The sequence below is a fragment of the Cardiocondyla obscurior genome, linkage group LG05 (assembly GCF_019399895.1).
Source record: "Cardiocondyla obscurior isolate alpha-2009 linkage group LG05, Cobs3.1, whole genome shotgun sequence".
NCBI classification, from domain to species: Eukaryota; Metazoa; Arthropoda; class Insecta; order Hymenoptera; family Formicidae; genus Cardiocondyla; species Cardiocondyla obscurior.
In genome coordinates this window covers 847792-873402 of record NC_091868.1, presented here as the reverse complement: position 1 = coordinate 873402, position 25611 = coordinate 847792, and the positions used below count along the sequence as shown (strand labels likewise).

At 40.7% G+C, this 25611-nt stretch overlaps 1 protein-coding gene across 7 annotated transcripts in view; it reads left to right on the top strand.

The window, feature by feature from the left end:
- LOC139102746 (cyclic nucleotide-gated channel alpha-3) overlaps window positions 1–25611 on the top strand; it is a 136124-nt gene that overhangs the window by 11181 nt on the left and 99332 nt on the right. For all 7 annotated transcript variants that reach the window (XM_070656864.1, XM_070656869.1, XM_070656865.1 and 4 more), the window contains exons 2-3: window positions 20851–21606; window positions 22309–22726. In XM_070656864.1, the coding sequence (XP_070512965.1) occupies window positions 22393–22726 (334 nt within the window). In that variant the 5' untranslated portion in view covers window positions 20851–21606; window positions 22309–22392. The remainder of the gene's footprint in view (window positions 1–20850; window positions 21607–22308; window positions 22727–25611) is intronic.

Sequence of the window (25611 nt, the reverse complement as noted above, 5' to 3'; positions counted from 1 at the left end):
CGCTTTTTGAACGATTTAATTCCAATTCGGTAGAGTAATTTAAATATCCTGTCAAACTTAACAAGCGAGTTAATTTGAACGACTATCTCCCTGCGACTTATCAAGCTATCTACCAGAACTTTTTCCCACTGACGCTAATTTCAACCGGAGAAATTATTTCGTTCGCCGGACCGAACTTTTCTCCTCTCTTGCGCGATAAAGTCTCATTCAAGTCGACGAATAAACTCTGAAAAACGTGCCGAGTACTTGAAACCTATTTACCGCTACACGTTGTAGTCGATTATTTATGTAAAGAAATAATTCCGCAATCAGAATTCTTATCAAATAGTTCCATGTTACGTTCAATCCGTATAATATCGGAATAAATTCGCGTCCATTGTCCCGTTCTCTGATACGAGAAATCAATTTAAATTATTATTTCCCGATGAAGAATGGCATACTTGCCTAAGAATGTACGTGAAAATGTATTTCGTGGAAAGGTAGCGAGCACCATTATTTCGATTCGAAGACATTCTGAAAAATATCTACCATTTTCTCAGCGTCGTCGCAAGAATGCGGGCGAGCGAGGGAAAAGAGAGTAGGTTCGCCGCTCAACCTTGAACTGGAAATCGGACGCCGCTTCCATCGATCAGTTCTTATCGATACCGCGAGGCGTCCCGGAAAGTTTTCATCCTTTGCCGCCCACTTCGGGGAATGGAGCACGTGTCAAAGGGTAGCATCGCGAAATCGCGTTGTTGCTCAATATTGATATTTTGCCGCTTGGGCGTTTGCGAGTCGGCACTCCGGATACCATATCGAGTTAATATTAGCACAGCGCGAACTAAATCATGTGTCAGGAACAAACGGAATTTAGCGGGATGCACGCGTAGCCGTACGCCGCGTATACACACGGCCATGCGCGACATATAACTTGATATATGCATCAGGTATGATTTCATCTTTACCACAAACAAAATTCTAACGTCGCTGAAATTACTATTTTCGCCGGCAGTGAAAATGAAATGCCAGCGCCGAAGAGAACTTTCGACTGACCGCTTGTAAAATAAAGTGCTCGCGGTAGCACGCCGTGAAAGGCTTTTCATCAGAATTATTATTAATCAATGTTTCACCGGCCGGAATAACTATTTTTCGCGAGTTTCGCGTCGTCTGTTTGAAAATCGAGATAAACGAGAACAAAATTTCGGGGAAAAAAAAAAAAAAAAAAAAAAAAAATTTAAAAAAAGAATAAAAAAGAATAAAAAAATGCGTAATGTTTGGCTAGTGCGCAAACACCATTAGTAGTGGTAAACATAATTATTTTCCGGGCTTAAGTAAAAAGCGAAAACGCGGAGCTCAATGAAAGATACGCAAATGGCCAAGTGTTTTAACTATTCTCATTATCTGTGGGGAGAGACGGGATAAACCCGCTGCTGTTTTGCGGGTAATACCGTTGTTTATTGCTAGTCGGGTAAAAAGTAACGAAGGCGGTAAATATCTGCGTTTTACTGCGGCATCGAGTAGGCGATTAATGATATTGTAAATTATAAATTAACGAGAACGAGTATTCAAACGGTACGATATATCGGAAATATTCCTAGTACATTTATGGTGGATTTAACACGCATTTAATAGTAGTCACGGTGATATAGGGCACTTAGGTAGATTAAACCGACATATCCAAACAGTGTTATATTCATCGACATTCAGAGTGGCCGCAATCTTTAGATATAAAAAATGCATTTATTTCTGCGCGCGTTCAAAATAAAGTTGACATAACCGAACAGTTTCAATAACTTTATTAATTTAAATAACAGATAAGTGATAAGAACTCTATTAATAAATACGAAGAATGCTATAAAAATATATATATTAATGATTTCTTTCTGATTAAAAGTATACAAAAGCATTTTCATATATTTCATATATTCAATTTGACAATGGTTTTTTACGTTTGTTCGATTATGTAATTTGATAATCCACGTCGATCTCTACCTCTCGCTAAGGTTCGTTTGTTCTTGCGGTGGTAATCGTAGCAGCCACCAGCACAAAATGTTTGCTCCCGTAATTCAATTAAAAATCTGTCCGAACAAATCGCGATGTAGTTTTGTTACGAACGCAATTTCTGATATACAAGGCGATTTGGAAAGTCGATGGCAAAAAATGCTGTTGGGATAACGATGAAAAGCGCGCAAAACGCAAAAGCGGGGACGTTACGATTTAAACAAGTACTCACGGATTTTCTCTTTCTCTCTCGGAAACCAATATTGCATTTTTATTCTCCAAATTTATTATCTTATTTATTCCTTTTAATTTTAATATTGTTCTTATCTTTTTCATACTACACGTATATTTAATTTACACGCTTGATCGTTCGTCCGTTGTGATAACAATAGAAATTGATCCTTACGTTAATTAGTTAGTTCCACGTGTCTCGAATCCTTGCTCCAGATTTTTGGACCGTCGGGAGACGGTACCTTGATTGGTTGGAATTTAAAGAGCTTAACCGATTATCGATGAAAGACTCGCACAGTTTAACCTTTCATGCACGACCTATGAAAAATCTGATATCTGCCCACATGATGGAATTTAAATAGCCATCCTTTTAATAATCCCGCCTGTCGATTAATTGATGAAGAAAAAGATACATTCTGTCGCGTATGTTTTTGCATTCAACACATTTATGATGTATGAATGTTAATCTCGATGCGACCGCTTCGTCGTAGCGAGGTATCAAATTTCTCAGACAATTCGCGAGGCTGCATAAAAATTGTAACCAATTCTTGCAACAGAAATACGTTGGTTGAAAGAGAATAAGAAAAATTGCGAGCTGCGTCCGCCGCGAAAAATGTCTACACGTGTTCGTAAATGACGTGCACGCGAAGAATTTCCTCGTAAGCTAGCGTTAACCCGTGGCAGTTCAAGTAACAGCGATCGACGTTCCAAGTATACGAGTTTGTCGGAGCTATTGAAGACCCGCGAGCTGTCGTTTCCCTTTCCGCTGTCGAGCGTAGCGAATGTCTTTGCCGTTCAAGTAAGAGAAGACACTTGCGAAGTATAGTTGCGTCGATCGCGATCGACAGGCTACAGGAACGCGAGGGATCGACACGAGTTCGTTTATCCGCGCGCCTCGAACCTCGCTGTTATGCAAATTCCGCGATAATTCCAGGCATTTTTCATTCCCTCGTCACATCGCCGCTTTTACTTTTTCTTTTTACCTATCTCTTTCTACGTTTTCTTCACACCTCGCTCGCGTTCCTTTTATCACGCAATCGTGCAAATTATTCCGCGCGACAACAAATCCGTGAAATATATTTTGCGAAAGATAATATTAAAATTGTATCTACGCGACCAGCAGTTATCATTTTATATCACTTTTTTGGTCTTTTAGTATTCTAATTAGATAAAGCCACAGAGCTGAGTCGTTTAACGTGTAATGTTCTTAGAAGATACGGTATAAAACGTGAGCTTACGTAACGCGATAATAGCGTGTTGCTGTCGTATATATCAGAATTTCGTGAGAGTTACGCCGAAATAAGAGTTTAAGCGAAAAAGCGACGACACGGTAGGTGGCTACAGGGGGAAAGGGCGAGGCATGAAAGAAGAGGGGTGGACTTTCGGGGGAAATGTGCACCCTCGAAACTGCTCGACATACATGAATATTTACCCGCGAACGAGAGAAAAATTCACTTTTCGCTTCCCGCAACGTCTGTCCATCCAACTTCAATCTTCCCGTTCGGTGTCGACGGGGTGCCCACTTATGAAAGTCGCCGTCGACGAAGGGACGCCCGAAGGGCTTGACGCGACCGAATTCTCACATTTAAACGACAATCTCGGCGCGAATGAAAGTTTACACCCGGTTCCTTCCCATTTGTTTGCGCAATCCGGTTAATCCCGCTCTCGTAGCGCGTAACGACGCTTTCAAACTAGCGGGGGATTTAGCCAGGAGATTTCCGCAAAACGCCGCTCTACCGAAAGCGGGGGGGAGAAGGTGCGTAATTGATTATTGCCATTTCGCGAGAAATAAAAAAGAAGAGTTTGAGCCTTTGAGATTAAGCTGAAATGATTTTATGCTTTTCGCAGTCTTTCACAGCCGCACGCTGAATTTCGGCCACGCTGCCGCGCAGCGATTACCTACATATTAAAACAGAGTCGGGTCAGAGTGAATGCTCGACGCGAACAAGAGTAGAAATAACGAGAATTTGCAAGACACACGTTAGAATTTCTCACGAGATGCCGCCAACTTTAATTGGTTTTCTGAGAAACGAGATCTTGTTGCGACGTCTACTAGTAACGTAAAGTATATCCCTCCCAATAGCGATTTGCCAGTCGCGGTAGATAAACGGCGCGATTTTCTTCCATATTTTTTTCTCTCACGTACTATACTTCGACGGGAAATTGGAAATTTCGCATCTGTTAGTTGATACAGTGAAAATTAAATTTCATATTAAATAGCGCTTTTGTATTTTTTTTTCTTTCTTTTTTTTCTTTTTTAATTTAGTCTTTAAACGTATACGAAGTGTTATCGACGAATTAATAAAGTATTGTAAATAATTATCGAGTTTTATTTAATCGGTTGAATATCGGAAAATTATAATAAGTTATTGGTTGTAATTGAAAATCATGATTATCTGACTTTAGGTGTTTAGACTGACCGCGTGCGTGTGACGCATGCCATTGCACGGAATATGCCTAGACATAACCCTTTGACAACAGGAGCGTTTCAGGTTTCACGGGTAATCCGCTTCGATCGATATGATGGATTGTCTTTCGATTAGATATGGACGCATAAGAGAGATCCTCCACAAGACGAAGCACTAGCTCAAGCATATTCGACGCATATATGAATACGAATCGCTTCTTACGAGAGATAACTTCCGGCCCGGGAGAAACATCACTTCGCCTAGCAAGAATAATAAATGCCACGCTTTCTTTTACTTTTTTTTTCTTTTTTTTTTTAGCATTTTGCACCGTAAATATTGGCGGTAACAAGCATTTGATAGAGTCTAACTTATGCATGTGCAAACACGAAACTCCGAACGTCTAGCTCGATTTAAATAAAATCATTAAGCTTGCAATTAAAATTCAATAAACAGAGATCTTTATCACTTGTTCAGACTACGTTTTTAGAAGATGTACTTGCGCGGAAGGTACTCTATATGGAAATTTCATTGCGATTTGTGTAATGGTCTCGGTGGTTACAAAGTAGACCGAAAAAAAAGCGCTTCTCTCAACGAAATTTCATGTAAACGCGTACGTTGCGGTCAGCCATTTTCAACATTAATTTGTGAAACACGTCGCGTGATCTCTATAATTTTACGAAATTTCTTTTTTTTTGCTCCACGCATATTACGGCATTCTCTTGTAACATACGCGTAAACGTCGCATGAAACATTGATATTTATCACGCTCATAATTTCTTAAAAACAAGACTCAACGCATGAGAGATTCATGTGTTCGCCTCGCGCGAATGTAGAACGCGAATCGGCCTCGAATATTGTGTTATCAAATCCGTCATATAGAGATAGTTCGTGATTTTGAGTGGATTCAGAAGTACGCGTCGCCCGATATAAATGTGATTTCCTGTAAAATAGCGAATGCAAGGCGCGACGGCGTCGTCGGGAGCGAGCGTATATACAGATATTACGAATCAGCGCGATAGAGTTTGTCACGCATCTTCCGAATACAATATCTTTTCGACACCTTACGACGACCGAGATAGCGACGTAAACGCGCCGTCGTAATGTACTTTCCGCGACGTAAACGCCGAGCTCGCGATCCCATCGAGAATATCGAACGACGATCAGAATTATGTCGAACACGTCGTAACTGGAACAGCCGCCAGACTGATATCGTATTTCGGATTTCGTATAAATAATTCGCTTCGGATTTGTTCGTGATATTTCTCCCTGGCTCGGCAGATACTCTGTTAAAATCGTTAGCGATAAAAGTGGACTGTAAAATTGACGGGACAGAGCGCGATGGTTTTATAAGCGTCCGATCGATCTTCCGTTAAAATAGATCTAAAATTGAAGAGCGAGACATTTCGGTGCTCCGAGCAGATCTCCCGTTTCGCGAAAATGTCGGTAACGATTTAAAATCGCGGTGGTACACACCTTATGAGGTGTGATAAAATGGCAGCGCTATTTCGTCTACTTTAATATATCGTAATGTTAAAAAAAAAAAAGAAAAAAAGAAAAAAATTGCTTTCACGCGGCTTCAGCGTCAGCCAAGCTATTTACATACCGGATAATACTTTTTAAACGGCGACAATATTTTATAGAGATTAACTGGCTATGTAAAAACATAGAGGAAAATTAAAAGTTTATCAATGGAGTGCGATAAAGCTTGGTTTTCTCGTTTCAAAAGGGGAAATTTTGTTTTTTTTTTAATAAACGGTCGTAAAAACATTGGCAGATTCGCTTGAATTTATTGCCTCGATCATGAAGCATGCTATTCGACTAATACGCCGGTTTTCAATTAAGCCCCCTCAAATGCAACAACAGTTATTAGAGTAATTTCTTAATTAATTGACCGTGCCTATGTGCAAAATTTATACACGAGCGGGTATATATATGATTTCCTTTTCTATTTAAACCGACGCTAGAAATCCGACGGCGTAACGATATGAACTAATTCAAAGCCGGCCTGGAACAATGTCGGACACGTTGGTCCTATGTCGTCCCAGGAGACATTACATGCTCTAGAACAGGAAGATGAAACTTCCTGAGCGAGGCGACGTCTTTTGCGGTAACACTCGCAAGAGTACTCACTAGGGGGGTCATAGTAAACCTTGTAACATCTTCAGGATCGTATATCCCGTCACGGTAGCTCAAGTGCAGTAATACGAATTCCAAATATAACAAGATCGATGCTTGTCCCCGCGCGAGAAAGGTATTGTGACAGTCGTTTATTTTAAGGACCAGTTTTATCATTTCAAATTAAGATAAATTATTTGTTCTTAATTAAAATTAAAGCAAATATTATTTATATCGCAAAATTACGATCTCGTTTCTTAAGCTCGCACGTGTTCGTTCATAAATTAATATTTTCCATTTTCATATTTAGTTATTTGAACTTAAAACCGCGTGTTTTTATTTTTCATATTTTTTCTTTTTGTGTAAAAAGTTTGACGTGCATTTTTATGTTCGCGGAGGCGTATGTACCTACGTCCATTTCTGTAATATGCTGCTACATCAATGGAAACCGGCCCACGTTGCGTTTCACCAGAAATTGAATTCTCGTATATCGACAGTAACGAAGAAAGCGCGCTCTCCTCCGCGATATGCATCCCAATAACGATCGATTCCCGATAGTTAAATGCATTAACAGTTCCCCGTTACTTTTCTTACGATTTTAATTCGTCACGCGTATACGCGACACGCTGCGTTTTTATTTAGTAGAAGAAACCATGCGAACGCTTCGCATGCGCTATTTTTCGAAAAGTCCTGATTACTACGAAAAATAAAATGATGCGACTTACCAGTCTGCATGAGCATCAGCGGAGTTGAAGAATTCAGGCGTTGGCTGTAACATAAAATAAAATATATTATTGTAGACGTGTAAAATGGTTCATAAAATTAATTAAAAAAAAAAGGTAAAAGTTTTGTCTTAATATTTTATTTTAAAAAATGTATATTCACCTAAGAGTTGCTCCGCCGATGCAGGATGCCCGTCCCGGGCCTGCTCCTCCTCTCAGATGGGACGTGACGAGCCATCCTTCCGCGCACAAGTAACTCGCGAACGCGTCCGGGTGAAGTTAAAATCCCGAAAGTTACTTAACAAATTTTTCGACACTCCCGTATTAAAAAGAAATCGTAAAAAAAACGCCCGGTAACTATCGGCAGCCCCGAACGACCGACGAACCGGCTGCAGTTCGTATAATTTCGAATCGGCGTGCGGCACTGAACGATGCGACGCAGCGGAGTTTCTCTTGACCTGAAACAAAAAAATAAAACAATTATTTAGTAGATATAAAATTTAATTAAATGAAAAAATTAAAAAACGTTATTAAAAGTCCAAAGAAAAAATTGATATATACCCATGGGTTGCTCCGCCGGGGCAGGATACCCTTCCTGGGCCTCCTCCTCCTCTCAGGATGTCCGCAGGATGTCGGGGTGGTCCTTCTTCGATGGTGGAGTATTATCTGAAACATAAAAAATAAAGTGAATATTCTATTCCGTTCGATGTGTTATTCAGCGCGTATTGTTTTTGTCTTACCGCGCGCGTGTTTTGGTGCGGGTGACCGAACGCAAGTACCAGCGCTAGCAAAGCTAGCGGCGCACAGTCCCTCCCCCCCTACTCCCCGTACTCCCCGCGCGTGTTTTGGTGTGGGTGACCGGACGCAAGTTCCAGCGCCTAGCACAGCTAGCGGCGCACAGTCCCCCCTGCTCCCCGCGCTCCCCGCGCCTACCGCCGTTGAATCCGAACCTACGCAATGCGAGAGCCGGCTGACCGCCGCTAGCGAGCTCCCGTCTCCTTTCCCCGCGCGACGGAGGAGACGTGCGAGACGCGGATCTCGCACTCTGACAATAGCGGAACTCGCTGAAGGAGATGGCGAGTGAAGCGGCGCAATTCAAGGCGGACGCACCGTGCGCTGCGTCCGTCGTAACCTCGTCGTTCCGGAGCACTATTTCGAGGCACGAAACGGAGCACTGAACGATGAGTGAAATAACTCAGGAGCACAAAAAACGAATGTTCGTTCCCGACTCGACTACGTCGACACGTATGCGTATGCGAGACTGTCCTTACCGCGGTCGAAAATACGCGTTAATTGCGGAGCGATTAGCAACACGTGCTCGCGCCCGAAGCTCCGCAATAAGACTGTACGGTAGAGATTCCGGATAGAAAGATTTCGATGCTGTATCGTCGCCCGACTACAAATACGTAAAACACACGCAGATAGATTCCTCGATATCCGTCGCGAAAACCGATGTGCTCTTTCGCGTGGCTGGCGTGAACGTGCAATGGGTCGCGTAGATCACTAGTGATCAGGCAATCGAGGGAGCGCTGTGATTGGTCGGCGCGCTAGGGACTTCTAGTGTGGGCGCGGGTGAGGCGCGGGAAGGGGATGGGAAGTCGCGAAGGCCGTCTTTGCTTAGAACATATTAATTGTAATTTTCTAGATCAATTTTACATCCAGAATAATTTCTGATAAATGTAAAAATTGGTGAGAGACGAATGTTCAATAAAAGAAAAAGTTGGGAACTTTTATATTATCGAGAAGTTGCACAGAGTGCAATCCATTATAATTGGGCATAGCTGTTGCATTGTTAGATTCGATTCTTTAATTGAATTAAGAGTTTTTATTTCATTAACGTTATTAAGTTTAGGAGCGATGCGCAAAGATAAGCGGCTTAGATCAATTTCAATCTTTACAAGACGTGCACTTCAACATTGTGAGAGTTTGTTAAGCGTTATTAAAGAAAATAAGTTAATGAGAAAGTTTGGAAACTATAGAATAATTAGTTTTCCTTAAACTTACAATACGTACGGTTTATAAAAAGTTAAACGAAAAAGATTACAATAACCCATCGTTGATAAAAGTATCAAAGACCAAAATGACATGTATTTTACTCTCAGCACACGCGTTTAATTATCGAAAATAGATATTTAAAAATTGCGAAGGTTATTTATTGAAATGCAAAAAAAAAAAAAGAATTTAATTATATTTATAATTATTTGTCAAAACGCTTCGTCCATCGCTAAAGCTTCAATTACAAAGCGTAATTAAAAGTATAGTTAAAAGCATAATTATATTCGTGTTTTACCTCGCAAAGTTTCACGCGTATATGCTGTGTGCTGAAGAAAATTTTCATGCTAATCGATCGCGTTTTACGTGCGTAATGCGCGTGGCGTGATCAGCAAAATTTCTCCGTTGCCTCTCATCTTGATTAAATTCCGTGATTTATTGTCCACGCGACAGAATCTCACGAGAAAGTGTTCACATTTGCATAACATTGCGACGTCCAGGTCGATACAGAAATACTATCTTGGACTACCTGCCTTCGAGGTGGAACGTCAAACGCAAACGAGACGCCGACGCGAAATAATTTATCTCCGCGCTATGATATCGCAGCTTGAAACTTCGAAAATAATTCACATTTCGGAAACGTATTATGCTATCCTCAACCGATAAACTGCTATTATTTTTAGAATAATTTTTCAATTTTATATATTGTAATTATTACTTTGAATCGTATAGTATTTTTTTCTTTATATTATCGTATAATTATACGATATTTTATTATATTAATTACACAATATTATATTATCGTATAATTATACAATAATTTTGTAGGTAAAAGCAATTCAATGGAAATTGGTATTTATTCGTGTAAAATTAGCAATAAGAGCTTATTAAACCGAAAAATAAAATCTCGTATAAACACCTAGTAAATCGTGGAAAAATAAATTTTGAGAGTGCTTTTAGCAAAATCCAGATGCATAATCGTTTGCGTGGGTATACAATGTGTGTGCATTTTTGAAACATGTTTCTTACATTACTAGCAATTTCGTACATTTGGTGCTAGCACGGTTATTGCTTTTTTGCGAACGCTATATTTTAGGGAGCAACAAGATTTCAGACTTTTCTCTCGGGTAAAAAAAAATTACGTTATAATTCTGTAATGTCCATATAGGTACGTATTAGTACATTAAAAAATTATATTAAACAGAACGAGATTACTTAGTCACTTTTTACAAATTTAACTCTACCCCAGACTAAAATAAAATCAAACTAAAAAATATAATATAAAATAAGTTTTTTGTCATTTAAATTAAAATGTACAAATAAATAGTACAAAATTAATTATTTTTTTTCTTGCCAATTTGTGAGATAAATGTAAAACTTTAGATCGAAAATCTCGGCAAAACTTGTGATTTTTCAAGACTGTTTATTTTTGTTTATTTCTTGCACGTATATGCATATTTGTCTCTCTTGGAAAACTTGTCTCATGCAACCTACTTTGAAATTCAATTTTTCTAGAATCTATGCATATTGTATCCTACATTTGCTTGTTTTCATATAACAGTGGATCATGATATTTTGTCAATCTTGTTCTATGGTATCTGATGACAGCACCAGCATGGCTGGTGCTCTTGTTAATAAAAAAAGAAGACGAAAGATTGGAAAAAAAAGAAAAAAAAAAGTTCTCTGCGCCATCATAAAAGATTCGCCTGTTAAGCACTTGCTTTGAGCTTAATTTGCTTTGTCGACTATCAAGCCTTAATGAGAATGTTAAAGCAATTTGTTTTTGTCTTCTTTCGATCGTGTTTTTTATCAGGATATCACCGAAATAATTGACACGCCAATATTCAATATTAGAAGCTAAATAATATTTTTTTACGCGCGTATAAGAGAAAGATTATATATTATTATATTGTGTTAAATTAATTTTTCATAAATTATTTATTTATTTATTTTTTTTTTTCTTTAAGATTTTACTAAATCCCACCAATATCGCCCGGAATTTCGGCAACGACCATTCCCTAAGCGACGTCGCTTGTCGTCATAGTAACTCCTTCTTGTAAAGGAATCGCGTCCTACAGAGATCCACAGAACCGTGAGAACAGATCTCGTTCTCTGCTAAATATCCTGAGCAACGAGATCATTTTCTCGGTTCGCTCGCGAATTGCTAGACGTGCTAGGGAGAAGCAAGAATACTGGAAATGCTATTTCAATTTCAATCTGGACGCAGACGAGCAAATTCAAACTGGCAAAATGTAATCCTATTTGTGGTTCTTCTACCGTCGAGCTCGGCGCATTCTCAATCTGAATTTGCAACTGCGTGAACGCAAAAAAAGCAAAACATAATCAAGAACAAATTTAAAAAAAAAGAGAAAAAAAAAAACCAACAACGACATAAAATTATTCTACATAAGCTCGTGCATAAAAAAAATAACGGCATGTTTTGCGTCTTTAGCGGATTTTACAAATCTCGATGTGCGAAAGAAGAGAGAAGAGACGTGGAGATTTCTTAACTTATCTGCGAGAAAAGTACAATTCATTTGCCACAGTCACTTGCTATCGAAAATCAACTGCTATTTAGTTAATCCTTGTTAATTTCTCGAAGTTAATATAAGCCGATAAAGAGAGAGAGAGAGAGAGAGAGAGTAGAATGGCAACGGAATCAACGAAACTTCATTCGCAGAATACAGTTTAGGCGAGTTGCGAAGCATCCTCGAACAATCCCCGAGGATTACTAAACACCCTAAACTGTATAACTCGTTTACCGTGCATCCTATGTGGTCCTTAACTATTTCTGGACAGCACTTCAAGAAATCGTGTTAATCTTATCTAAAACTTGACATTGATAAACGTTACGTTGTAATGAAATATGATTAATCGCGCCGTTATTTCCCGACGACGCTCACGGAAGTAACTTTATAACGTTGTTACTCGTTATTACATCGCCTTATTATAAACCGATTTTATTATTTAGTTACATTAATTACGGAACGCCACGCGTACATGCATCTTCAATGATTGATTAGCATAATTATTGATTGTTACTAGAGAGATACGTCTTCCTCTCCTCTACTTCGCAAGTACCTTTTAGCATAAAGGGCCGATTTAAATGCGCGAAGTTACATGAGACAGACAACCATAACTCATCCACCGTGTAACGTAGTTACAGTGCCATTGACTTAGCGTGCTAAATAGGCAATATAACTTATATATGACTATACATATACGTTATCTTATGCACAGTCGTTCAGCCTCGGCAAATTTGACACGCAATAGAAAATAATTTCTTGGACTTGACAATAGTAAAATTTTTGGAAATGTTATTAGAAAAAAATATTTAATAAATGTGAGCTTACGCTTGAGACAAACATAAATTTTTTTAATAACAAGACAGCGACATAACGCAGCGACAACGTAATTTACCAATATAGCGTCGTTAACACGAATTCTCTAACCGACTTTATTGCGTCGGACAAACATAAAAGGTAAAATTTAATTATCCTAATTTATCTACGTAACAAATAACTGCATTTCGCCTTACTTGTCAAAAATGTGTGGATAAAAAAAAAAATTGTGTAATTACATGTCGCTTTGAGATTAAATGCGCCCCAACACAATATTGTACACGGTTTTCGTATATCAAAGAGCTCTTCCCATCAAAATGTGAAAGCACGTGTAAAAACGTGTCCTACTATTTCGCATTACTGCGTGTTTCACTTACGAGCATGCGAGTTTGCTTGAGCGCAAAAGTGCTCGAAATCCGGCGGTTTGCACTGGTGATTATCAAATCGCCTGCGCTACGAAGACGGTAAACCTCTCCCATGCACTTTTCCCAGTCGCCGCGGTTCTTTCCCCGCAATTTTATTTTCTCGTTCAACGACCAGAGTGGTACCGTAGAATTAACCACCGATGCTCGGCGGTGCGACAATTTAAAGCGCACACCGGGCGCGTTCAAAACGATCCTATTTTCGGACCAGCGGCGCTCCGTTTTGTCGTTTAAACCTCCCCCAGTCACCGTGCGCGTGTTTTGTTTTCCTCGTACGTTGTCCTCGCAAGTTGTAACTCGCGGGATTATCTCATGGGACGCGAAACAGGACTCGAAGGTTTACCGCCGTGAGAGGCCAGCATGATGGATTTAATCGTGGAAACGTGCATCGGGGTTGAGCGGATTCTAACGGTTTCCCTATTTGGTCAAAAGTTTCGTGCCTATGCACTATAAAATAATCATTCTTTTCACTTATTTCTTGTCCCTCTCTTCTATACTTTATCTACCGCGATAATTGCTTCGCCCCCTAAATTACAATGTTAAACGTCAAGTATTTGACGCCCTAGAAATATTTTCGCGGCTCGATGGGCTCGAATAAAAGTGATTTGAGATAAAACACGAGCTAACTCCTCTCTGAATACAATTTGCGTTTGGCACTTAGTTAGAAATCTAGATGCTAAAGACAACGAAGGGCACAGTTACGTCGCTAATGCGTCTTTAAACGTCATAGCTTCATCTCAACCGCATAAACTCCATGCTCTCAAGCTTCACACGTTAATCCGCTAAGCCGGCCAACGGTTGGCTACTTAGAATGTGATTCACATGACCAGTAATCTGCTCAGAAAGCCTTCACGCAAATCTGTGTGCGGATGTACGGGTTTATATCTATATACTACATATATTATCTCATATACGTAGTATTACATATAACTACGGTAGCGTTATCATTATCACGCTTCCATTCCGGCTTGCTTTCAAAATTAATAGCGGTAATTAATCTTATCTATTCTCATGCAATCTTAAATAAAGCAAGTCGTCGAACGGTACCAATTTATTCCGCGGCGCGTTAATACGAGCCTCGACGATCGTAATCAGTCTGTTAAGTATCGCGATCGTATAATTAATACATGAATACGTATCTTATTAATTTGATTTTATTATTTTGTATTTTTCAATTATTGTTTCACCGCGCGCGCAAACCATGTACGCTACCGAGATTACCGTAACCTACGCACGACGCACCGCCGCTTGCGCCTGCAATTTTCAGCGGAACAAAATACACAAAGACTAGCTTAATCAGATCGTCAGCGCAAGGTACTTTTTATTTTTTTATTTTTTTTTTGTGAGCCTATATTATTTATTCTTCTCGAAGCAGTCTTGGAAAAGAATTCCGGTGTACGGTAAAAGTTAAAATTACTGAGTGCTTTCGTAAACGTATTCACGATTGCTCTAAGTAAGTTACTTTATATATTTTTCAATTTTTATTTTACTCGAGAATAAATCGCGCCAAGCATAACGTACGAAGTACGACGTGCGCGAAAGCCGAAACTTTGCCAATAATTCGATAAGCCGCCTCTTCTGCAAAGTCAGATGATAAGTTAAGTTTGTCTCTCAAGTCGGGCGGGTGCTGTACGGCACGTAAGTAGCGATAATCTCCTTATAACGTGTAAAGCTGCCTGTACTACCTCGAACGATCCATTGGACTTAGCAAATCTTCTAAATAATGCATCGTGAACTTAACACGCGTGACTTTATTGCCCAAAATCGGGCCGAGTTACGCCGCAAGATTTTCACGGAAGCAGATTACCGAACTCGTTCGATTACTCAGTACCGGCGAATGATTCATCGCGGCGCATTTTTATTCTTCGCGACAAGGAGAATTATATATGTTCGATCGGATGCTGCGAGTCGATTAGAATACTTGTTGTTTCGCGGTATGACGCGAATCGCCGACTGAACTTTCGGGTCATAAATCTTACGTGTCGTCGGGGTTGACTTGCATTTTGTCTACTTCGCAACGTGAAGGCGAGGCCTTTTCAAGTTTCCAACTCATCGATCGAACGACATTAAGGGCGGCTTTCGGCAAGTTAGTTTGACAAGTAAGTAGACGCCGCACTTGCATAATGCCTAAAGCTTGTAACAGCCGAAATACACTTTTCTACATTATTAGACGTACTTGTGTAAAATAACTTAAAAGTTTACATCGCTTTTCAATATATTTTGTCACGTTTTCTAGTTCATTTGTTAGTTAATTCCGAACCTGTAAGTATATACATGTGTGCCGCACGTGTGTATGTGCGTACGAGCGCGCGCGTTTCAAGCTAATTCCCTTTCTACCTTTCCGCTTTATAGTGCCGCGTGAAAAAGTCGGGATATTTGTTTTAAAGCTATTCCGAAATGCGCAAAAAGCTTTTGCTGAGGTTACCCCTTTTCGCACGCAATACCCGAAGTGTTCCACGACAATAAATAAATATCAACGAGACTGTCAAATCAAATTTTATGTAATCTTGTTAGAAGAAAGAAGAGAGAATGGCTGAATTGATCGTAAATGAATTTTAATTCTTTAGCCGCATTCTTACAAATAACCAAAATAAAATTAATAATACTAGTTAAAAATTGTCAAGATTAAAATAAAGCAAAGTTGTTATTAACGTTATAATTTTCATAAAAAAAAATATATATATACGAAACAATTTTATCTACGTTTGTGACTTATTTTTTCGCGAGAGATCTTTGTTTTTTGTTTTATGTATGAAAAAAAATTCTCCGTATCACTGAGAAAATTCGCGAGGCCATGCGACATAAACAGTATGCATTTGCGGGTAAAGAGTTAAAGTTTCTCTTTCAACCGGTATTCAACGGAGACTACATCGGACGCGTCGCGTCGGAATGCTCGTTTCGAAGTAGTCGGCGGCTCTTTTCACTCGGTACATTGGCCGTTTCCATTCGGTTTCCGCGGAATTCCATTCGCGCGCGAATCCTTTCTGTTTCTCTACCTTACTCTCTCTTCGCGGTACCCTTTTTTTTCTTCTTTCTCTTTTTTTTTTACCTTCCCTCCCTTTTCCCCGTCGTTTTTGCAATCTGCGACTTTTGACATGCGAGCTATAGTTGAGTCTAGCGCGTAAAACCCGACCTGTGAGAAACATCGGCGCGGAATATCAAGTTTAATTTAACAAACTCGATCAATCCAACAAACGAAGTGGGCACGCAAAATGTGTCGTTAACGTTTGTAACCCATGCGCACGTGCTTTTGCATTCTCTTTTTCCCCCCCCTTTTTTTTTTTTTTTATTTCAGATAACCATCGAGCGATTCATCGGGTCGTGAAACATTCACGCCCATCAACGTTTGTTTCCGCGATTGTGTAACGGTGCGCGATTTTCTTTTTTTTTTTCCCAGTTTCAAAATAGGATTTTTGAGATAAATTACATTTCAAAAATATAATGTTAGAATACAATCTCAAGCGCGCGTGTACGCTCGACGAGCAGAAACGAGACAGTCGGTCAAACTGAAAATAGAGACGAGATAAAGCGACGCATCCAGCTTTCGGCCGCATTTTTCAAATATTAATTTCCAAACTCTGCCCTTTTTCACCTAATCCCTCGTTTATCGCCGCGGTCGTACTTTCCAATCGTCAAAGCTGCGTTTCATGCAAAAATATAGGAATAATATCGCGGCGTACCTCGGGGGTCAATTGGCGAGTTGTTCTCGCTTCGGTCACACGGTTATCAAATTTGAATAATCGAATGCATTCGAGTGCCGGCGATGCAAATGATTCGCCGTATGCGCGGTAATTGATAACTGCGGCGAAAATATCGCTTACACGACATGCACGCATCCGTACGAGCGCGCCCTTTTGCGTATCAACGAACGCGAAAAATCGGAACTTCCATTAGCGGCGGAATCGATAGGTCGTAAAAAATTCACTACATTTACGCGATCCCCGGCCGTGTTCTCGCCCATCGGAGATTTCCGTTCTGATTCATCGGCGCGAGCGTATAGAGGTCGAGCCGGAGCCCCGAGTCATTCGTCTCTTGCAGCGCTCTAGCGTGCATCTCGTCGCAATCACCCAGCGGCTCTGCGCATCGACTGTAAAGTGAGAAACTGCCGTGTCTGCATTTATTGTCGGCGCACGGCGATATGCAACCGCAGAACATGTTCCGAACGTTCCCGCGACGTCGCTTCTCTTTTCGGTTGACGCGCTTATTTGGCTTAAAGTTACCCGAGCGGAAATTTATCTAGCTGATCTGATTTTGCAGCCTAGCGGTTAGATCGCGAGGATTAAATTATATTTCTAAAATAAAATTGTCATTAAAAAAAAAAGAAACAAAATCTTTCTAGCGCGGACTGTCCATGTATCTAAATAGATATCTAAATATTTTTTGTCCCGACTATCCTACTACGCGTCCTGACCTATCTAACGCGTGCTCGACTGCCGAAATCGCCGGGCAAACCGGTTCTCGCCGTCCGCCGGCCGCGCGTCCTCCACCTTGCGAGCTCGGAACGTGAAGGCTGAAGGCTGCCGGCCGATGTAAACACACGCACGCACTTACTCTACCGCGGAGATCGGCGGGTCCGGCGCCGAGCGGTCTCGGCAGTCGAGCACGTGTTAGATAGATCAGAACGCGCAGTAGTACGCTGCAAAAAACATTTAGATATCTGATAGATACATTTCTGACTCATTTCTGGACAGTTTTGCTAAACAGCCACGAGATGAGCCACGAAATGGTTAGCTAATTATTTGGTAACGGTGGGAATTAATTTCCACTCGGGTAAATTCCTGATTATTTACGTTACCACGTTAGCGAAACTACAGCGAGGCTGAGATCGCAAGACTTCCTTTTGCGCTCATGCGTGAAATACCCGACCAAGTTCTATTGCAAAATTTACCAGTCAAAGTTTCGCGATTGTACCGTAAGCTACGAAAAATCGCAACGGATTGCTGTTTTATAAATAGATTCGTCACCGAAAAATGCATTTTTCTCCAACACCTGACGTAGAAAATCTTGTTAAACTATTCCGGTATCGATCAACTGCCGCGTTTCGCACCGGCCGTGTGCGCGCAAACGCAATTGCAAAAATATCAGGGAAATGGAGTCGCACAGTTTATAACGGTCGTTGCAAACGAATATCCCGTTTTCATTGTGGAATATTTTCAGTGGGAATATGCATTGTGTACAATTTATTTTCAACGATTTTCGACAAAAAGTTGAAACAGATTTCGACCGGATATTGCCCGAATTTTTGCTAATAATGAAAGCAAAAAAAAGAAAAAAAAATAATAAAAACAAAATAAAATAATAAAATAACAAAAACAAAGTATCACGAACAATTCGAAATTATTCATTCGATCAAATTGAATTCATCATCGATTAGATTAAAATATACCATTTGATTCCATTCCGTTAATTTCATTCTGGGTTAATTAATTTCTCCGTTACTATCAAATAAAATTAATATAATTTAATAAATAGCCTTGTCTTTTCTCTAAAGATATTCTTCGGAATATCGTGCAATTTGTACTGTAATAAGTGCCATATAAATTGCAGCATTGTCGCTCCCATGACAGATGAATCTCCTAAGCGTCGTTATGAAACTATGAACACGAAAGCAATTCGGAGTGATTCGTAGCAGCGACACATCGCTCTGATTAAGCACTAACACAGAATCATGGACTAAGATATTGGAGTTTAAAACTAAGAGCTACGAATTGCTCCGCAGAGTGTCACCGAAGGTGCTACGCTTATTTATTCCGAATGGAGCGCGCTCAACATTAATTTATACTCATTTTTGCCGGTCTCTATATGTATATCAAATTGCATCGCGTCGGGCACATTAATTTTCATTTGAGATACTATCTACTTCGACAGGTGGAAGCCTTTCCGCTTCCGTTTGCGATAAGGCGGTACGCTCGTTCCGACGTTCGTTCTAAAAAAATATTATCAGCTTCGCCGAAACTTCAACTGTCACGCAAACGTTTAGCGATCAGCCTAGGATTTACCCGTTCCCCGTAAAAATCCTGAAGAGAAACGAATGGTTTTATCGCGAATCGCGCCGGCGAACTTTTAACGCGCCTCCCAGACTCGATGCCTCCCCCGGAATAAATATATTTCGATTCTCATCGGAATTTTTATAAACTAAAACAAACGCACTCTGGTAACGCAGACCGCTAGGATATTTTTTTCCATATTATACTTTCAAGTTACGCTTTCCATATGAGAGAGCTGTCGAGTTTACGCCTGGATTGCAGCGGCACGACGACCCCGCCGGCAATAAAACGAGACTCTCGTTGCCTACATAATTTATCCGATGCTGTGCAAGGGCTCCTAATATTCATTTCGTATGCAACAGCCATTGTTCTTTGTTATGCGAAATCAATTTAACGTGCTGCTCGAAGGTTGAGCAAATGACGCCCTCCGCCGGCTAATTATTTATCGATCGAATCGCGAGAATATCAAGTAGCGCATTAAATAAACCAATTAGTTCCTTGCAATTTGTAATAAAATAAGTATACGACGATTCGCGTTATTGCTGCTTTTTTTTATTATTTTTTTTTTTTCGAGCTTGTACAGTTTTTGCTTTGTCGATTTTTGCGACTTGTGAGAAAAGAAGAAGAGTAGGCGAGGCAAAAATCATTTCCGCGAGAGCAAGTCACCTCCGTGTGATAATGTGAAATATCGTAGGAACATTTTTTTTCTTTTTATTTCACGTCGCGACACCAAACGATTGAGCACGCTGTTTTTCTTATACACGGAAAATGGGGGAGCAAAATAATACGTCAAGGGAGCGACAGCTCAATGTCCCTATTTTCAGGATCCTTTTCTCGTAACGTGTACAATGGCCCTTTTCTCTTCTATCAGCTGCTATCCTATCCTATACTTATACCTCCGTGACACCGTGCATGCTTGCAAAATGTGCATACAGCGCTAATGTGACGACGCATCCATCACCTCGTCACGCGTCAACGATGGTTAAAGCCTATTTCGGAAAAACGGCCTTATAATCGTAACACGGAATACCGCGTATCATAAAGAAAATTTTGTTTTAATAATAAAAAAAAAAAAAAAAAGTACCGATTCGATACGATCCTTTATTTAATCTAACTTAATATTTGCCGAATAAAATTCGTGTTGCTTTCTGGTGATACTTTTAATTTAATTGTACTAAATTAATTATTAGTACAGTGTTATATACAGTCGAATATTATTTTAAATTGCGTGGCGTACGTGATTATATTTTATCTGACTAAAAAAATAACTTGAATGTACTAATTTGAGATATGTTAGATCGTTACGAGCTATTTGCCGGCCCAATTCCCTTGAGATTAATCTGAGTATAACGAACGTATGAACTGCTTCGCAACTTGAAGGTACAACATAATCGATATTAGCAATTTCGAGCGGGCCACATCCTAATCTCCAGCTTGTTACTTCTCCATCAACGTCGAGCGCTTAGCCCTTAAAGGGAAGTGTCTCGGTCCTTCATAGAGAGAATTCATGGATATTCTACTTGTTCCATCCGAGAGCACCCACTCTCGCGGAACTAATCGACGATAGTTTTAAAACGATATTGTTTAAGGCATTTAATATTAACTGGCGCGCGTCGTTCGCTAAATAATCGTTCGTTTTCTCTGTTTTCCAGATAGCAGATTGCGCAGCATCGGCGGAAGTCTCAAGCAGTCGGCCGGTCGAACGCGGAGTATCGAATGTATCAGCGAGAGTGGTTGAGCGTGGCGTAGGCGAGAGCGCAGTAGCGACACGTGAGACGAGTGTCGTTGCTCGAGACACTTGTTGCACGTCGACCGTCCCTTAAAGAGGGTCTGTCGGCGTCAATATCGGGCCACAGGGCATTCCCCGGTCGCGAGAGATATACACGGACCCCGTTTATATCGTCCGTTATCGCGGAAAGGCGAGAGTGCGTCGAGTGCGGTTCGCCAGCGAACGCGCCACCGGGCCGACATGTCGCTCGACGGAATAGCCGCGGACGACCGCGTGCCTCGCACGCCTATCGATCGTCGTTTGCAAAAAGTGTACGTGTGCCGACGTAACCGCGATCGCGACGCGCAGTGATCGTTAACGTGTCGAGTGATCGGCGCCGGAAACGACGGCCGTCATTTGGCCAGGTATGCCGCCGATCGTCGCAAAACCCGCTTCGGTGCTCGGCCATCGTCGCTACTTTTCATATCGGCGGTGCGTACGAACGCTCGAATAACAATCGGTCGCGCGGCAGTCCGGAACCGGGGCACGTAAGCGGAGTGTCGCAGACGCTGGATCGGGAATCGAGAAAGAGCGATCATGTGCTACGCTCGGTGACACCGGTCGCGATCGTGCGCGGCGTTATCGTTGGCGATACACGTAGTCACCAGAACTACCACTGCGGGACGGCTATCACCACGTGGTAAGCAGATTTCGTCGCGTCCATTTCTCGCATTTCTACCCTCGATTCATACGATAACTAATTCCTTCGCAGATTGTCACCGTGCTTCGACACATAATATCAAATCAATCAACTATTAACGCGTGTTAAAATGCAACTATCAAAATTCTTTTTGTCCGGATTACAGCGTCCACATTTTTCTCGACACGCGAAACATTTCTTAAATATGTATCTTTTTCTTTTATTAAAGCGCAAAGATGAAAGGCAATCTATCACGTATTATCAAAAGTTATCGCATTCTTCCACAAGCGCATTGCTTTTTCATACTCAAAATCGATAAGACGGAAAGATAGAGACTAAGGGAGATGTATGCGGTCGATTGATCATTTATCAGACACGTCGGAGTTAAGAGTAGCCAAATTTTTATCCCACCCAAGTTAAACTATTTTACGTAGCTTCGGGCAAGCTAAAGAACTTGAATTTTGTGGCCGATTTGTTACTTCGAGGCATCATTCATATTTCCTATAACGTGACAAGTGGTGTAGACTTATATATGGTCAGACAGTACCGTTCAGTAGTCAAAATGATTATATTTACGGTAAATGTCTACTGTCAAAGGGCTGTTTTACGCGAATCATACATATAAAATACATATAAAAAATTATAAATAAAAAATTAGTGAAAATATTGCGACTCGGCGTTTAAAAAAGTGGGACTTTACAGGTGGATAACCTCGGGAGCGTACTCGGGCGGTTTTGGATAGAACAAGAGAAAACGAATACCGGAAGGCTGGATCACCTCCGTGGAATGTCTTCGGGCGCCAAGCGACTGGTGCAGTCGCTTAGGGGCCGGACCGGGGGTAGAGGCACCGGCGGCGGACGTTCCGACGCCGGTGCCGACGATAGCGGTGTCGGGGGTGGCGGGGCCAGCACCAGCGCGACGAGATTGTGCCATTACGACAGCGGGCATGAGCTCGACGAGATCTCCGTGATCGGGGCTAACGTTAGGGACAACGAGGGACTGACTACGCCTACCACGCCGTGCCATTGCAGAAGTATCAAGTACGGTAGTGGGCAGACGCTTTGCAGCATCGCCGGATTGCCGCCCGCGCCCGCTATACCAACGCACAGAACACAGTCCGGTAAGTTCAATTTTATTAATTTTATTAATTATCGACCGGGAACCTCGCATAAATACGCGCCGTTTTAATTACAAGCATTCGTTATTACTTCTAAAAATTTTGTAAAATTCCAACACCGTCCCGGCGTTTTACTTTTAAAATTTATTTCATTAAGATTAAAAAAAAAATGTATAATTATTGAAAGATCAAATTGTGTTTAGTTTCTCTTCTTTCAAATTCTTTAAAAGTGCGCGCAAGATTTATGAAGTGACCCCATATATCGTATAACTCTGGACTTTATTTCCAAAGTCATATTTCGTTACTTTGGGGATAAAGTCGAAAGTTATGTGAACAGACTATAATATAAGGCTACCCATTTTCGATTCAACGAGTTGGATAGCTTTCCGTTGTAAAAGCACCACAGTCACCGGGGTAAAGCTACACAGTAACGCAGAATTATGTAACAATGTACGTAGAGTGGTTGCAGGCGGCAAAAATACAGAGATATATATATACATATCAGATAGACAAGCTGACCGTGGGAGTCATTAATTTTTATTACAACGCGTATTCTCTTGTGACTTCGGACAATCAGGAAGTCGCTGTTAATTCGCTCTACATGCTCATTGTGCGCACCGTTGTTCTCGACAACTGCGGTCCAGTGCCTGCGTCGTTACAACGACGTATTTATTGGTACCGCATAGAACATACACGTCGTGTTTCGTTAACGCGAAACCATAAACTACGACTGGGATTTTTTGCGAAATCAAACGTGTTCGTTCGTATCTTCCAATCTTCGCATATAATTTATTACGCTTCATAAATTCCCGTTCGTGTGTGTAAAAAAAGGGATGTTTACTTAGAAAACGCAGCTCTCTGCTTTATACTTAGCTTGACGAATACTTTTTTTTTTTTTTTTCTTTTTCAATCTTCTCACTTTACAAAAGGCTACGCCGTCGGCCTTTTCTCGAGCTTTTCCTCTCAAGCGACACACAATCCCGCTCGCTTCTCGGCAGTTCTTATCGCGATTTCGCGTCTATAATTTCACCCGGAATATTCGTGTCGGGACTTTTTTTTTTTATCGCACATAACTATGTATAATTGTATTTTTTGCATCGCGACGTTCGAAAAACGAAAAGCGCACGTCACTTTTCCTGACAGCCTGTCTAACAAAACTGCGTCTTTCGCTCGCCAGGCATAATAATATATACGGTATTAAATGTACTTCTTTTACCTTTATATTGTCATAACTACAAGCTTTATTCATAACGAGCGAGATACTTATCAAAGTGTAATGCAGAAAAGTCGCAATATGGCACGTTTCTGCCATTTTATTCCCAGATTAATCTTTGCCACTCGAGTTTACTCTAATAATATTTACCCGTTTTCGCGTTTAGAACGCGAGTGTTAGTAATTACCATTTAATATTCGCAGAATAAATACGTATTTAATTTTTCTAATTTCACATTCAGATAGTTCGAAGCTAAGAATACTGTTGCGGAAATACGAGGAAAGAAGCGGTGCGCTTGAAATTAAAAGCAAACAAGTGCACACGTACAAAGAAAATATATTAAATTACTGCAAATGAAAATTAATGTAAACTCTTGTAATCATAATGCGACACCGAAAGTTACTTAAAGCATTAATTAATCAAAGAAAAAGAGAATATACATAATTGTTGTTTGCTTGCCTGTCAGCGTAAAGAACAAAAAGTTCTTTATTAATTACACTCTTAGAGCCTTAAAGCTTTGTAAGGTTTCCAAAGACTAATGGAGCGGAAAAGCGGCAGGACTTTAATCTCACGAAATAGCTAGAAGGGTTCGATCAACTTTGACGCCATTAAGGGGAATAACTGTTACTGTCTTCCGAAGGTTTAATGCGCTTCTTGGTTCACCGTCGAAAATATCTAAGAGGCTGTAATATCGGTTCGAAGCTATAAGATTAAAATACAAATTCGCGCACGCAAAGATGATTGAAAGCACCGATCGCTGTTATTATCGGATCCAATAGTCATAGCGACGGGAGAGAAAGATACTTTTATGTCCTCGCGATATTAGAGACTTCCGACGTAAAATTAAGATCACCGTTAAACGGTCGCAAACGATACGCCGACGATGCAATCCGAGCGATTCACCGTGGACTTGGGCGCAATATCCTCGGTCGTAAACGCGAAAAGCTTTACGGCTCCCTTTGAGTTCTGCTACGCCAATGATGGCACGACGAGGGCCGATAATACTAATCCGCTAATCGACAGTCGCTGGGCCCCGGCATCAGCGGCAGTTTGCCGATGGTATCGCGGGAAAATTTACGAGCAACGGATTTCGATAATAGTCGATTCGGATTCGTAGACATCTCCATTCTCTTGACCTAATTACGGACACGTATGCGAAAGGGGGATCGATAAAAACCGCCACCGGCGAAAAACACTTTTCCGACCGCCCTTTGTTAAGCGAAACATCGTGTGCAGAACCTGAGAGCGAAAGCGCAAAAAATCGAAACATGCCTCGAGTGTTGGCTGACACCGACAGAGACGTGAGCTTTAAATTATCGTCAAGAACATTCAAGATAAAGTGCCCATGAAAGAGACTAGATATCTCCATACGTCGATATCATAATATTTTAGACAACGAAGATAGACGAGAATGAAAGATTTGATCCATTAGCTTTAACTTCGTTGGCACTTCTATCATATCGGTTTAAAAAAAAAAAAATCTCATTTCAATAATTTCATCGATCGGTCGAATAATTCTCACCGAGAATTTGACTCTTGCAGCAGTTACGTAATACTTGAATAAAGTGTTGTTAACCTTGTTACGATGTACTTACTTGAAGAAAAAAAAAAGAAAAAAGGTTTTTTCCGGAAGCGCTCGTTTCTTACCGAAACGTTAAAACTGATAGACTAATCT